We start from the raw sequence: 14,492 nt of genomic DNA on the forward strand, positions 1-14,492 counted from the left end.
CTTTGAATAATTGAATTGTCACCATGCTTTCTATACACATAAGTATACTCTACCATGTTTGTACAATGATGATGTAGCCTTCTAGAACTTCTGTAACAAAATACCACAGATTGGTGGTTTAGCCAATAAAAATGTATTACAGTTCTATTCAAGATCAAGTAATTTTAGTCCTGAGGCTTCTGTTTTGCAGATGGCTGTTTACTGTGTCTTCTCATTGTTTTTCCTCTCTTTTCTCCCATCCCTGGTGTCTTTTCAAACCAGTCCCTCACCAAAGGCTTCATTTCAATTTAGTCACTTTTTCAAAGTACTTATCTCCAAATATTGTCACAATCTGAGATACTGGGGTTAGAGTTTTAGTGTATACCTTTGGTGAGAACATAGTAACCCTGGATTTGTCTAACTTGGATATTTTCTGTTTCCTTTTTTTTTAAATTTGCATTCCCCATTTTTGGGTGGTTTCTTTCATTTTAATCTTCTATTAAGTTACCTAATTTCAGATTTTCTGTTATAACAGCACAAAATGGACCTAGATAGTCACCACCTTAATATTGTCTCTTTAATTGATTGTTAGTTGACAGGAAATTTAAAATCCAATGAGAAACTTGGCACTCATGAATGAGGCTTGTCTGTAAGTTTTATTATGGAGTATTGATTCCCAATGTTTTGCTAGACACTAAAATAATCTTGGTAATCTTTTTTTGTTTGTTTGTTTGTTTTTTGTTTTTGTTTTTCGAGACAGGGTTTCCCTGCAGTTTCTAGAGCCTGTTCTGGAACTAGCTCTTGTAGACCAGGCTGGCCTTGAACTCAGAGATCCGCCTGCCTCTTCCTGGGATTAAAGGCGTGCTGGGATTAAAGGCGTGCGCCACCACCGCCCGGCCCAATCTTGGTAATCTTTAAAAGCAGAGATGCCCAGGCCTGAAAGCAGACCTGAATCAGAGAGGAGTGGAGCCCAAGCAATGCACATACTACAAATGTCCATCATGGTTTTAATGTGCAGCAAAGGTTGAGAATTTCTGCTATAAAGTGATGTAGCAGGGCAGAGTTAAAATTCCCACTATGACTTTTCTTTTTCTTTTGGGCTTATCATATTTCCCAGAAAATCCTCATTTGTCTTACATCTAAAGAATGTAAATTCAGTTGCCAGCGTCCCAAATTGCAAATTATATAATATTTTATACTTATTAAAATATTTTATGTGCTTCATGCTTATCTTTCTGTACTGCAGGAGAGTTGAATGATAACAAAAACAGACAAAAAAGCCAGCAGTCACACATCCTACCAGTGACAGAGATGTTTTTCTTAGAGTGGTTTTTATTGATAAGTTTTTTTTTTAAAAAATTTAATATGTGCTGGGTTAAGACTGTTATTGTCTAAATATATCAAATACAGTCTCTTCTCAGTAAGGTAATTATAGTTGGATTACCTCTCTAAGTTATACTCCACCTATATACTGTTTACAAAGTTAAAATTAAAGCAGCTCATTGTATGCTGTGGGACAATACTCTTGCATACTGTAAAGATTTGTCACTCATATTAGTTTAATAAGTGCTGTTGGCCAGTAGCCAGGCAGGAAGATAGGGCAAACAATTTTAGTTCATCATCATGAGCTTTACTGGTTGTTTCCACGTACATCTGTGTGCATGAACATGTGTGGGTCCAGGCAAGAAGGGTTTAGTGATGGGGCTAGGCTGGCAGGTCAGTGAGTTCCTGCCTGTTTCCAGTCCACTCCCCCACACGCGGGGATTATAAGCCTGCACACACCACTACACCTTGCCATTTTATTGTGTGATCTGGGTGTCAAATTCACTGTCAGGCTTGCACAGTGAGACCTTTACTAACTGAGCCATCTCTTCAGCATTCAAGACCTTTAAATAAGCACCATGTGTGTGCAGTGTCTCTCTATCCAGCCAGTCTTTCCCATTCCTCTGAAGTAAACTCATTTTTTCACTTGTAACGCAAGAACTCAGATGTTTTTCTTTATTTCAATACACAATCTCCTTATTATTGGCTACTCTCCTTAGCCATTTTCTAAAGAGAGTTTTAAAGAAGAATAAGCTGCTTTATTCTCACTACTCTGGATCTGAAGTGCAACCAATCTGTTTCATACTCTGCATGCTTTCTCGGTTTTATTTTTAACTCTAATACACATACAGTTACTATTGCTTACAGTCTTTATTATAAATTATATTTGATGTTGGCATTTACAAAATGTTGACTTTTGCCTTGTTAAAACAGGTCTGTCCAGCTGATTCCACGAATGCTACTCAGCTACGGAAAAGTGGTTCAATTTGTTGGCTACTTAGAAACAAATTTTAATGTCTTTCAAAGTGAAAAAACCCAGTCTGTTTTAATGCTAAATATAAAATAGTACTTAAGTTATTTTTAAGGGAGAAATGTTCACTATAGTGTAAAGTTTATGTTTTCAACCCAGCACATCTTGAAAATTCACTTTATTGATCAAGAAAAACTATCTGCTCATCAAGGGCCATTTGTACTACCAGATACATTTTCCCCATAATTTTTATTATCTATTTTATTCTAAATATTAATGCAACCTGTCCCAAATGCCAGAAATAGAGATTATGTTTTAATTACATGTATCTCTAGATGATTTTCAAAGAATAAAATGATTCTAGTAGTTTTTTCCTTTTAGGTAATAAGAGAAATCAAGGGGCCACAGAGAACGGAACAGTTGCTATTTAGGAGGAAATAACTATGCAGACTCTCTTTACAGTTGGGGTCGGGAGAAGTTCCTGGTACAGAGACTGTAGAACACTTTACCTGATTTCTTCTTTACAGTTCTTGAGCCCTTGTTACACCCTAAGAAATTATAAGTGTCTAAAATAAATTCCCAGTATTTGCTATCCAGCCATCCACTCATCCACATCCCTCTTCCTTCCATCCTGTCTCCTGCCCTTTCATCCATCTACCCACATCATTTCTCCTATTTCCACTTAGAATCTGAGGCCTGTTTACTCTAATGTTCAGATGTTCACAAACTTCTAAAGACTACTTCCAAATCCTAGGAAATATTTCAATTTTAGAATGCAAGGGTTAGGAGCAAATCTGGGGCTTACTTTATCTCATTTTATATCACGACGATAACTGAATTCTACCCGCATTTTCACAGGACTTGTTGCTGTACATATCCAATGAAACAAACTACTAAGATTACTCTCCCTGCCACAATTCTGCTGAGGGGAGCAATAAATTTTGAATTTTGTGTATATTAGACCTCAGTGGGTAAATATAGGATATAAATATGACTTTTGAGCTTTGGTCTAAGAATAAAGAGAAATCAAGTAACAATGTTAGTATCTGACACCTCTGTAGCCTTTTACAGGTTACAAATAATTTTTACGTATTATTCCATGCTTGCAAGCTCCAAATAAAACATTAATTGCATTTCAATAAGAAAACTGTCACAGTGAACTAAGCAACACAGGCTAAGACGAGATATACCTTTAATACATGGGGTTGAGACTTAAGCGGAAAAAAGTAACTGAATCTCAAATAGATGAAGCACTTGCATTATTTTCTTATTGCTGCTCTTAATAATGGGCCCAGATTGGTGAATTTAAACAACATAAACACTTTTATAGTTCTTTAGAAGGGAGGTATAGGTGGCAGTAGACTGTGTTTCACTCTAGAGGGAGAACTTATCTGTTGAACTTTTAGAAGAACTGGATTGCTTGAGGTTTTAGGACCAAGGTCATCACTGTCTTGCTGGCTGTAAACTGGGAGCTGTTTCTGGCTTGTGGATGCTTCCATGTTCCTTGGTTTCTCCTTCTTGTCTTCAAAGCTAGCAAAGTGGGTTGAATCTTTATATTCATCTCTCTGGGAAGAAAAAGTTCTCAGATTGCATTAGTTACTTCTCATTGATATCACAAATATAACCAACAAAAGCAACTTAAGGGTGATCTGATATTACAGCAAAAAAAAAAAAAAAGAAAGAGAACGAAAGAAAAAAAGAAAGAAAGAACGAAAGAAAAAAGGAAAGAAAAGAAAGACATTTGAATCCAGCCAGGAAAGTACTTAGCTACATAAGGGTAATGTTTTAGAGGGGAAATGGTCAAGAGTAGCAGTGACGAGGATGACAGAGAGAAGGAATAGCTTTGGTTGTCTAATTGTCCACCCCCAAACTACCGGCTTAAGACAAACACTGCCCGCCATCTCACACAGCTATGTGAGAAGTACTCAGCAAGGTTCTCTCTGTTCCATTGGGTGTCATTTAGAGCAGCTGGCACTTCAGGATCAGTTGTCTCAGTCTTTAGAGCCCATGAGCAATGGGCTTTTCCAGCATGATGTTATTGGGGGTGGGGGTTATCCTACATGGTATCTGGTCATCCAAGAGTTAAGTGCTCCCAAAGGACATGGGAGATGCCAGGACAATGACAAGGAAAATTTGGAACTGCCGAGTCAGATTCACAACATTCTACTGATACAATCAATCAGTCAGAGAGCCTACCCTAATTACAGAAGGAAAAATAAGCCTATCTCTAGATAGAAGAACTGTAAAGTCATATTATAGAAGACAGAGAAAACAACAACAGAAACCACTGGAAAAAGCTGACAATCCAGTGAAAGAGGGAGCTGTAGACAACACAGGATGTAACAACAACACCAGGACTGTTAGGACATCACAGCTGTAGACAGCACAGGATGTAACAACAACACCAGGACTGTTAGGACATCACAGCTGTAGACAGCACAGGATGTAACAACAACACCAGGACTGTTAGGACATCAGAGCTGTAGACAGCACAGGATGTAACAACAACACCAGGACTGTTAGGACATCACAGCTGTAGACAGCACAGGATGTAACAATAGCACACGGACTGTTAGGACATCACAGCTGTAGACAACACAGGATGTAACAATAGCACACGGACTGTTAGGACATCACAGCTACAGACAACACAGGATTAGACTATTACAAAACAAGCCCAGCCCAGGACTGTGGTGCATGCCTGTTTCTCTACTTGAAGCAATCTACAGGTTGACATAGGTGGATGGAGGGACAAGTTTGAGATTATCCTGAGGATAAACACAGTGATAAATCATAATCCATAATGGTAATAAGTTTGGCTTTTATTTAGTAGCAATGAGATTTCTAAGCTAGAAAACTACGTGGTATATGGATGATAGAGTTATCTAATATCTGTATGACTTATGTAAGATATAAGTTATCTCCCTTACAGGCCTGTATCTATAAGGTAGTTAACAATATGCTGAAAGGCTGGGAGCCAGATAGAGGGCAACCCTTAGAGGAGCATAAGTGCTTCACCAGGGTGTGCCTCCCTTGTTCAAGAAGTTTGAAAAACACCCGCAGTGAAGTTTTGAAACTTAACAAAGAAATGGCAATAACTAAATTGCAAGGAGAATCTGAAGAAAGGCCTGTCATATCATTGAGCAGATGACTGCCTTCCAGTGAGCCTTTGCTGGGGCAACTCGGTCCTGAGTGACAGACCACATTCAAGTCACATGTCTAAGCACCTGGGAGATGGGGCAGCAGGGGTTACACCAGCAGAGTAATGGAATAAAATCACATAAAAAGTCATAGCAAAACAAAACAATATGGATACAAACAAGATTTTTACTTATATCACCATCAATTTTAGATAAAAGTCTTAACAAAATAATTTAACTTCTTCCTTACAAGATACTAAAAAATACTTAGGAGGCAATGTATAATATTAAGTTACACTATTATTTTGGGTATAAAAATAATAGAAACACAGCCGGGCGGTGGTGGTGCACGCCTTTAATCCCAGCACTTGGGAGGCAGAGGCAGGCGGATCTCTGTGAGTTCAAGGCCAGCCTGGTCTACAAGAGCTAGTTCCAGGACAGGCTCCAAAACTACAGAGAAACCCTGTCTCAAAAAACAAAACAAAACAAAAAAGCCGGGCGGTGGTGGTGCACGCCTTTAATCCCAGCACTCAGAAGGCAGAGGCAGGCAGATCTCTGTGAGTTCAAGACCAGCCTGGTCTACAAGAGCTAGCTCCAGGACAGGCTCTAAAGCTGCAGAGAAACCCTGTCTCGAAAAACCAAAAAATAAATAAATAAATAAATAAAAATAAAATAAATAAAACAAACAAACAAACAAAAAAATAGAAACACACACTATGTTTACAAATAGGTTTAAAACACAGGGTACTAAGACACTTAAATGTATTATAATGGTGAGCAACATAAATATGTATATATTAAAATATATATTTATATTTAACTTTAAAAGTATTTTTGACAGCTATGTTCAGTTCAAATAAAATTCTAAAAGTGATATTTTACTTTATTCTATAGGTACAGGCTTTAACTATAGCCAAATGGGTATACCACAGGAAAGATATTGAGGATACCTAGTAGTTAATATTACATTCCAGCCATCATTTACTATTACTTAAGTATGTATCATCATGTAGAAAATCTCTTCGAAGCAAAGTATCACTAAAAAACTCAGTATTTATTTTAAGTACCCTTATTTTACAGATTAGGGGCTGAGGCTACCCTATTGCCCCCAGTCCTGGGGGTTGACTCTCAAAGCCTCATAGTGCTTTATCACTAAACTACATCCCCAGCCCTCTGAGGGTCAGCACACTAGCTTGTTCAAGTCATATGCCAGCAGCAGGTCTGTGAGAGTCTAGCCAATTTTGACTGCATCTTTTTTATTATTTTATAAATAAATTTTACTGTTTTAACTATAATAGGAAAATCATTTATTAATAGGAATGTTTCTTCAGCCAAACAACTCTTTCTTTTCTCTTTTCTACTGAGCATTATAAGGGCAGGATGCTGTTCATAACACTGGAACACTTTCATAGCTTCAGAGAACGTTATCTACAGGATAAAAGTCACTTCACACATGATTTGATTTAGCTGGAAAAAGCTTACGCAAAAATCATACCTTTAAAACCTTCTTTATATCATAGTGACATCATACATTGTGAAACGGTTCTTTATTATCTTAACATTTTCTTCAGATCGCCAGTTCTCCTGCTGATGTGGCCTGTAAGAGTTTCCAACGACTTCAGTCTTCCTAGAATTTGTTGTTCTTGTAGCTCAGGAAGAGTGATCTTCGAGTGTAGGTTAGAGACTTTTGCCAAAGACATTTCTTATTTGCATCTTGTCTGAAATATGAATGTTTAATTTGTAAAACCTCACCACTGTGTAGGCCAGGCTGGCCCCAATTTCATGGTGCTGAGTGCTGGAATTCCAGGGGTATACCATCATGTTCACCTTGAGTTAATATTTCAGGGAAAAGTCAACTGAAACCAATGCTTTAGCTGAAAATGCAATCACTATAACTCCATTCTCTTTACTACTGGGATCTGCATGAGCTCTACTTATGCTCAATTTAGTTGAACGTTTCTAGGTGTTGATGCCAACCGATTAGGAACTGTAGCATTCGTTTTCTGAAAGAACTCTGAAGCAAGGAAAGAGCTGAGCATGTGTACATGTTCAGCCTCAGCCGGGTGTGATGACATACCCTGAAATCCCAGCACTTGGTTGACAGAATCAGGAAACTTGACACCCTATTCCTGTATTGACAATCTGAATTTAGGGTTGTTTCTAATGTATAGAAACATGTTTTATAGGCAAAAGTGTATTAGTGGAAGTGCCAGAATTCGACAGAAAAAATTTCTATTAGTTCAATAAATTTAAAGTATATTAATAATAGCTAATAATTATATTTCATTAGGTGACATTCCAAAAAACATAACCCAAGGCATATATTATATAATTTCATGTTCCTTTATAAGTTACAATATAAGGCTTCTTACACAAAACATAGCTGTTATATTCACAATATCAATTATGCTATGCTTTGTAAAATTAGCATTTTTCTTCCCTCAAGTTTTGCTAGGTTTGCAGGATCCTAAAGGAAGAGCCTAGGTATTTAGGAAATAACTTTTAACACTGGCAACTTTACGTAGAAACCTGGATGACCTACTTTTGCTAGTTCTCACCAAATGAAAAATATGTCTGGAGAATCTTTCAACCTTGAACATATAATATATTGGGTTTTAAGTATGATAGTCATAACCAAAAAAGGTACTTAAAAGCAAAAAGGACAAGTTCAAGCTTTTGTTCCATGTAAAATGAAAATATATAGTTTTATAAATTCATGTGGAGAACGCAGCATGCAAATTATTTAATGTACCTACATGCAAAGCTACATAGTAAACCTTTATAAGTAAATCTTTTGATTATCATTATTGGTGACTGGATTGCCTTACATTTCTGGCCTAGTTAGCCATGCTCTTTAAGAAATCTTCTAGATTGTTTCCTGAATAATTTCTGACATCAGCTTAATTTTTTGGTATTTTGGTTTCACTTTCTTCTGTAATTTGTCTACATTTATAAGATAGCCACATTTCTTTTTGCTGACATGGTCTCTAAGTTGCCCAAAGTGTCCTTGAACTCCTGATTCTCCTGCTTCAGCATCCAGTGTTGAGATTACAAATGTGCACCTCCATGCCCTACCCACAATATAAGCTGAACACTAAACGCATACATATGAAGTAGTAGATTCTTATACTGATAGTAGAAAAATATTTACTTCTGAAATGATGTCCTCCACACAGAGCAAAGGTATCTGAAAGATCTTTGACTCCAAAGCTAGAACCATCAATGACAATGGCCTTGCAACTAATTATGAATTGAACTTTTCTTTCTCTTTACTAAGTAAGTATCATTGCATTTTGTGGAAAGGATTCAAGGAAATCGATCATAGAAATAATGGCATGTCATGTGAATTACTTGGGCTTATAATTTTTTCACATTATTTGACTGAACCATTATTGAATAACAGCATCAGAACTAAGAAAAATAGTATTCTCAAAATAATTGGGAAGCAAATGATAAATCAGGTTAGCTCTATCTGGAATTACTTTTAAATACAAGAGAAAAGAAATGGGGACAAAATATTTTGCCTGCACTTATTTTCATATATATATGCACACACACGCATATATTTATGTTAAGCATATACTCCAAACACTGTTTTGTTTATCCATACAGAAGAGTAAACTGAGAAACAGGTGCTGACAGCTTCAAGACTGCAAAAGTTACTAAGACAAGAGAACCACGGTTTGAACTCCGCTAATCCGCTTTTGGAATCTGACTCACCACTTGCCTTGGCTTATGAATAAATTAAGTACTATCTATTGTTTCTGAAATATTTCATGCTGTCCTAAATTTATTTTAATAAACTTACCTATCACGCTCTCCGTACTAATTGATGAGTATGAATACCCTCAAACAGGACACAAGTTATATTTTCAATCTAGCAGAATGCTCAAGGTTGCCCAGCATTTTTGGCATGAGTTTTCGCAGAAGAAACATGGGATTACAATGTACCTGTGTGACCAACTTCACAGGAACGCTATTAGGGACTCAGATGCACTTGAAATGTAGTTTACGTTGAAATGGGGGTCAGCTAAAGCACGGGAAGGGCAGAAAAGCCCCGCACACCGTGCAAACTTTAGTATTTTAAACTTGATGCAAAGCTGCGTTAAGCACCGTGGGCTCAAGCTTTTTGGGGAACTGAGGGATGATAGACGAACAGGTGACAGACTCACGCCTGGTTCCGTCCGAGGGCCACTGCCTCACCACCTAAGTGTGAGGCTGAGTCTTCAGTCAACCGGCTACTAACGGATAAAAACCTCAGCTTCCGGTCTTTATTACGACGGCGGCGATTCTTGCAGCAAACGGTTGCACAGCGGAGGAGCCTTTAGTCAGGTCCTCTCCCAAGAGGGGGCCCTGTGCCCCGCGAGCAGCCCATCGCGCCTGCGCGGCACCCCGCCCCAGGAGGGAAGGATTTGGGTGGGTGGGGATTCGTCCGACTCACTTCCGCTTCCCCTAACTTTAGCACCACCCCCTGGAGGCTGGTACCGGAAGTGACGCGGGGCCCAAACGGCAACAACAGTTTTCCACGTGCGCGTAAGGCGCCAAAGTCAGGTGGGCGGGCGGCGGCCAATGGGCGAGCGTTTCGTGTAGGTCGGCTCGGGGGCGGCCGCGCCGGTCGGGACTCCCGCCAGTAGGGAGCGGGCCGTGCGGGACGGAGGCAGGTCGGCGGCGGGGAGCCGGAGCGAGCGCGGCCGCGGAGAGGGAGCCGGGCCGCGGAGTGGAGCAGCTGCAGCGGGACGGACGCGCGGGTGAGGACCGGGCCGGGCGGCGCGGAGGGGACGGACCCCGGGGTGGGGAGGCTGCGGCACTGCGCGTGCTCGCGGTGGCCCCGGAGCCGGCTTTCCTCGCCGGACGTCGGCCGGGCCGGCGCCCCGAGGGCAGCGGAACGGAGGGGTCGACGAGGGCGCTGCCATTGTTCGAGCCGAGTCGCCGTGATCGGGCAGCTAGGCCGCTGAAGCAGCCCCGGGTGTCGGCGGGAAGCCGGGCAGGGCGCCCTGCTGCCGGGTGTGGGCTCGCCCTTTGGCGAGTGGACAGCCGCGGTTTCTGGAGCTCGCCCGGCACGCTCCGCTTAGGTTTATTTGTATTATTATTATTATTATTTTTAAAGCAGGATCATCCTGGCTGTCCTTGGAGCTCAGTGTGTTGTCCAGGCTGGCCTTGACTTCCAAAGTAATCCGCCTCTCTCTGCCTCCCGGGTGTTGGGATTAAAGGCGTGTGCCGCTCTGTCCGGCTTCTGTCTTTAGATCAAGAGGTTGAACTTTATGGCTGGTACGCGTGACTATGGCTGATTCTCAGGGGAAAAAAAAGTAATCTACCTGCTCATTAGGCTCAGAAGAGGCCACAGGAGAGGACGGCCGGCATTTCCACAAGCCAGAGTGCTTTTTCGTCAGCCGTGTTATGTCATCATAGGTTATTAAGGGCGCCTGTGGTACAGCATTGAAAAAAGCAAACCAAGGAGTATTATCAGTAATTCTGAGTAAAGCTTATTGTTTTAACGAGAAACAGTTTACTCGCTGAGAAATCTGGAGAACCTAATAACTTACCCAAAGTACAAACTGTTGTCTTCCTCTGGTAGCCTAGCCTTAGTAAGTCTTAACATTTTATTTTGAGAGCTCTCTACCCCTCTCTTTCTTCCTTCTTTTCTTTCTCTTTCTTTTCATTTTTCTTTTTCTTTCTTTCTTTCTTTCTTCCTTTCTTTCTCTCTCTCTCTCCCTCCTTTCTTTCTTTTCTTTCTTTCTCTTTTGGTTTTTCGAGACAGCGTGTCTCCCTGTGTAGCTTGGAGCCTGTCCTGGAACTCATCTGAACTTGAATTTCAAAGTAATCCACCTGTCCCTGCCTCCCAAGTGCTGGGATTAAAGGTGTGTGCCACCACCACCCAGCTTTATTTTTTGAGCTTTAAGGAGAGGCTATTTACCCATGTTTTCTAAATATTTGGGATCCTACATATAAGAAAACTGATTGTTTAACCTCTTTAAGAATAAGTAGATTTAACCAATTTGAGAAGCCTCTTTCCTTGCTGCTGAGAGTCTAGCCAAACGCAGAGAAGACAGAGTTTTTCTGAAGCTGGATATGATGAAGACAATACTCAGGAAGCTGGGGTAGGAAGATCAGGCCAGCTAGGCCAACTTATACTTAGGAAGTGGCTCTCTTAAATAGGATTCTGAAGAGGCAATAATCATTAACAAGACAGGCAAACAGAAGTTCATTACCAACATAAATAGAAATCTTGCCTTCCTAAGAAAGTATCAGTTTAACTTTTCAACAGATAAGCAAAAGACTTGCTAATAGATTCTTACTATTAGAAACTGACAGCACACTATCATAAGTGTAAGATACTGTGTGCATAACGTTATGATGCTGCTGTAAGTCTCATATACCAAAGGTTTGTTGAATTTGATTGCTTTTTAGAAATCTTAAGATGCGTTCCTTGGGTAAAAAACACCTGTTTTTTTTGTTTTTTTGTTTTTTTAGGATATTAGAAATGGCTACTCCCCAGTCAGTTTTCGTCTTTGCGATTTGCATTTTAATGATAACAGAATTAATCCTGGCCTCAAAAAGCTACTATGATATCTTAGGTGTGCCAAAATCTGCTTCAGAGAGACAAATAAAGAAGGCCTTTCACAAATTAGCCATGAAATACCACCCTGACAAAAATAAGAGCCCGGATGCTGAAGCAAAATTCAGAGAGATTGCAGAAGGTAAGTAAATGATTCTTCCTGCAGTCTCATGGGCATTTATAGTAAGAGTGATGCTAATCGAGAATTTGTGTGCTCTTAAAGATGGTGTGGAGATGGAAGAGTTTGACGTAGGCTTTTGTAATTCTTTTGTTAGAATAGATACCTGGCTGCTGAGTAAGTAATGAATTATAGTAGGTAATTTTATTGGTTTACAATTCTAAAAAATGTTTGAAATACACTATTTCCCTTACTTGTTATTTATGAGATCACTGTGTATAAAAAGGGATTAGAAAGCCCAAATTCTTATTAAGTAACTTAAGAAATGTATTTTACTAAGTATTGATAAAATATAATAGGCTTATATAGGTTAATATAGTAAATTTAATATAGGTTAAAGGTGTCTTTACTGCATCTGCATTTCAAACCGTGTCTTTTAAAAACTAAAGCACATTTTGTCTTAACACTAGTTCTAAAACAAATTGTACATTCTGCAAATTAAGTAGTTAATGGCCATAACTAGGAGTTGGAATGAAACATTTCCTTCATTTAGTAAGTGAAAAACCTGATTTTCTACTAGTTGGATACATTTGATAATTTCTTTAACAGAAATGATAGTTTTGCACAAATAAATAATCTGAAGACTAACAAATTAATTTTCCCCATGTTTATCCGTGATATATAAGTTGATAAAACAAAGTCGGTGCCTTCTTTTACAATTTATATTTTTATATTCATTGTAATATTTTGTTTATGATGTGAATTTTTTCCTTGAAATACATAATGTTTGAAGTTTACATAGGCATAATTTTAAATATTTTGTCTCAGTTGCTAAAAGGTTTTTATCTCTTTCAGCATATGAAACTCTCTCAGATGCCCATAGGCGGAAAGAGTACGATACAATTGGACACAGTGCTTTCACTAATGGCAAAGGACAAAGAGGGAGTGGAAGTCCTTTTGAGCAGTCTTTTAACTTCAATTTTGATGACTTATTTAAAGACTTTAATATTTTTGGCCAAAACCAAAACACTCGGTCCAAGAAACATTTTGAAAATCACTTTCAGACACGCCAGGATGCCTCCAATAGACAGCGGCATCATTTCCAGGAGTTTTCTTTTGGCGGTGGATTGTTTGATGATATGTTTGAAGATATGGAGAAAATGTTTTCTTTTAGTGGCTTTGAGACCACCAATCGACACACAGTACAGACTGAAAATAGATTTCATGGATCTAGTAAGCACTGCAGGACTGTCACTCAACGAAGAGGAAATATGGTTACTACATATACTGACTGTTCAGGACAATAGTTGGTTCTTTCTTTTTCCACTAAGCTCACTTAGTTTATTCTTTCTCACCATGTCTGAAAAAACAGTTTTCTCTGAACTATTTTGACAAATGCATGATTTCACTTAACATTAAGCCATTGGTTGTAGGTATTCCATATATTAAATTTTTTTGACAGATTCAATCACATTCAGCTAGCAGACAACTCTTAATTAATTTTCCTGATTAGGAAAAGTTCTTTTGAAAGAAGATCATTTTCAAGATCTTTTTTTCTTTACCTATCCTTTAACTATTTAATTTGGCCACCCCCCCCCAAAAAAAATCCACGAACAAAATTCAATTTGTCTGGTACATACTCAAGATTAAACTTTAAAAGATAAATTGTGTGAACTTGAATAATTTTTGCAGTGAAACCTCTGCTAATTTAAAATCGCATGCCCTGTAGCACCTGTGAGTTGGGTTACTAAGTGTCTGAAACTAATTGAGTCAGTCAGTGAAGGAGACAGTAGGCTCCTGGCTAATTGCCACAGAATGCTTTAGAAAGTGGTTGGTTTGATATTTATCACAAAAAGATGCCTCTTCTGCAGTAGAATTGGTGTTACAGGAATGATTGTATTGCACGTAGTTAAGCTGAACTTAAGATGAAATATTTGCCAAGAGATTGTGTTTGGTCCTGGGCTAATGATTTTGTCTGATCAAAATCATAGCTACTTAAACATCCTCTTTTTCTTTTTGTTGACTTTCTAGGTTTGTGTGTGTGTGTGTGTGTTAGGTCTTTTTTTGTTTTTTGGTTTTTTTTTTTTGGTGTGTATGTGTGTAGTTACTCTTGGACTTACCTTTATCTAGAGATTGACTAATACCTCATTCTTTTTATAAAAGCAGCCAGTAATTTCTGTGCAACCTTTTATGTGCAATATTTTTAAATCCTAAGAAATGTGTGCTTTTGTTGTTGTTAGAGTTATTTCTTTAGTTCTGCACTTTTCCATGTTATACTCTGTATGAGTGTTAATCCTATGGATGCATATGAAAATAGTAATGTCTCATGCAATATTGTGTGTGAGTGAGAAATATAAATATTTACAACCTGATCTTCACTGTTGTCATTTTATTATGCAGTCCTGG

The 14,492-nt window shown here is 38.8% G+C and overlaps 1 protein-coding gene and 1 long non-coding RNA gene across 3 annotated transcripts; one reads left to right on the plus strand and one right to left on the minus strand.

Annotated features, from left to right (window-relative positions):
- Positions 1 to 2,157: 2,157 nt before the first annotated feature.
- Positions 2,158 to 9,810, minus strand: LOC119819189. 2 transcript variants are annotated; one of them, XR_005286240.1, is made up of 3 exons: positions 9,585 to 9,810; positions 6,908 to 7,130; positions 2,158 to 3,837 (listed from the first exon to the last, which is right to left on the minus strand). It is a non-coding gene; the product is annotated as an uncharacterized LOC119819189 (long non-coding RNA). The 2 variants fall into 2 exon arrangements; XR_005286239.1 differs by having other exon boundaries at positions 9,221 to 9,810.
- Positions 9,811 to 10,007: 197 nt separating this feature from the next.
- On the plus strand, positions 10,008 to 13,751 carry Dnajb9 (DnaJ heat shock protein family (Hsp40) member B9). The gene is made up of 3 exons (XM_038336664.1): positions 10,008 to 10,160; positions 11,884 to 12,110; positions 12,942 to 13,751. Exons 2-3 carry the CDS (start codon positions 11,894 to 11,896, stop codon positions 13,391 to 13,393), a joined length of 669 nt encoding a protein of 222 aa, XP_038192592.1. The 5' UTR covers positions 10,008 to 10,160; positions 11,884 to 11,893; the 3' UTR covers positions 13,394 to 13,751.
- The last annotated feature ends 741 nt before the right edge of the window (positions 13,752 to 14,492 follow it).

Source organism: Arvicola amphibius, chromosome 7 (assembly GCF_903992535.2).
Source record: "Arvicola amphibius chromosome 7, mArvAmp1.2, whole genome shotgun sequence".
NCBI classification, from domain to species: Eukaryota; Metazoa; Chordata; class Mammalia; order Rodentia; family Cricetidae; genus Arvicola; species Arvicola amphibius.

Coding starts and splice junctions, on each gene's coding strand:
- Dnajb9 (XM_038336664.1), top strand. CDS start 11,894: ATGGCTACTCCCCAGTCAGTTTTCGTCTTTGCGATTTGCATTTTAATG. Junction 12,111..12,941: donor ATTCAGAGAGATTGCAGAAG/GTAAGTAAATGA, acceptor TATCTCTTTCAG/CATATGAAACTCTCTCAGAT.